This window comes from Perkinsus marinus (assembly GCF_000006405.1).
Source record: "Perkinsus marinus ATCC 50983 genomic scaffold scf_1104296975596, whole genome shotgun sequence".
NCBI lineage: Eukaryota > Perkinsozoa > Perkinsida > Perkinsidae > Perkinsus > Perkinsus marinus.
Window position 1 is genome coordinate 347555 of NW_003200720.1, and position 682 is coordinate 348236.

The 682-nt window shown below is 41.9% G+C and overlaps 1 protein-coding gene across 1 annotated transcript in view; it reads left to right on the forward strand.

Moving 5' to 3' along the window:
- Pmar_PMAR025575 (multidrug resistance protein, putative) overlaps positions 1-313 on the forward strand; it is a gene marked incomplete at both ends in the record, with an annotated part of 3327 nt that extends 3014 nt beyond the window's left edge. The window contains one exon of the mRNA XM_002765185.1: positions 49-313. Within this exon, the coding sequence (XP_002765231.1) occupies positions 49-313 (265 nt within the window). The remainder of the gene's footprint in view (positions 1-48) is intronic.
- Between the last annotated feature and the right edge of the window lie 369 nt (positions 314-682).

Consider the following 682-nt stretch of genomic DNA (forward strand, 5'->3'; position numbering starts at 1 on the left):
CCTAAGTATGATGTCTACACTGAGCAACAGATTTATATTGTTGTACAGGTTGATATTGCTGGATGAGGCGACTTCAGCATTGGACTCGGCATCTGAAGCCATCGTACAGAAGGCGATTGATAATCTCACTCTATCATCGAGTCGGGGTGACAAACCAACTACTGTGGTTATTGCTCATCGACTTTCAACTATTCGAAAGGCTGACATAATTATTGTTATTTCTGAAGGCCGAGTTGTTGAAAGCGGCACTCATGATGAACTTATCTCTCGAAAGGGTGTATATTATGACCTGTACGAGAAGGGCCAGCAGTAGCTGATAGTTAGTAGCTATCATCTTCAACTCCTTCACGAGCAGTTCGACGCTCCACTTTCAGTCTTTTAATCCTGTTACATCGACACTCCTGTCTTTTGTTATGAGTTGAAGGGTTACAAACCATGGAAGGGAAGTGCTCTTAGGGAGGGTATACTGGCGAACACTTTATTCTTCTTCCAGTACAATAGAAACCCAAAACACATCATCTGTTAGTATTGGCGAATGCTTTGACCATCCCAGATACTAGTCGAATCTCTGCAATCATTGCAATGTGTGAACGGATGGTCGGTGTAGAGAATCCACATCATACAATACCCTATGTCTTAATGTACATACTCAATATAGATGGGCAGCATAACGTTTTTTTTC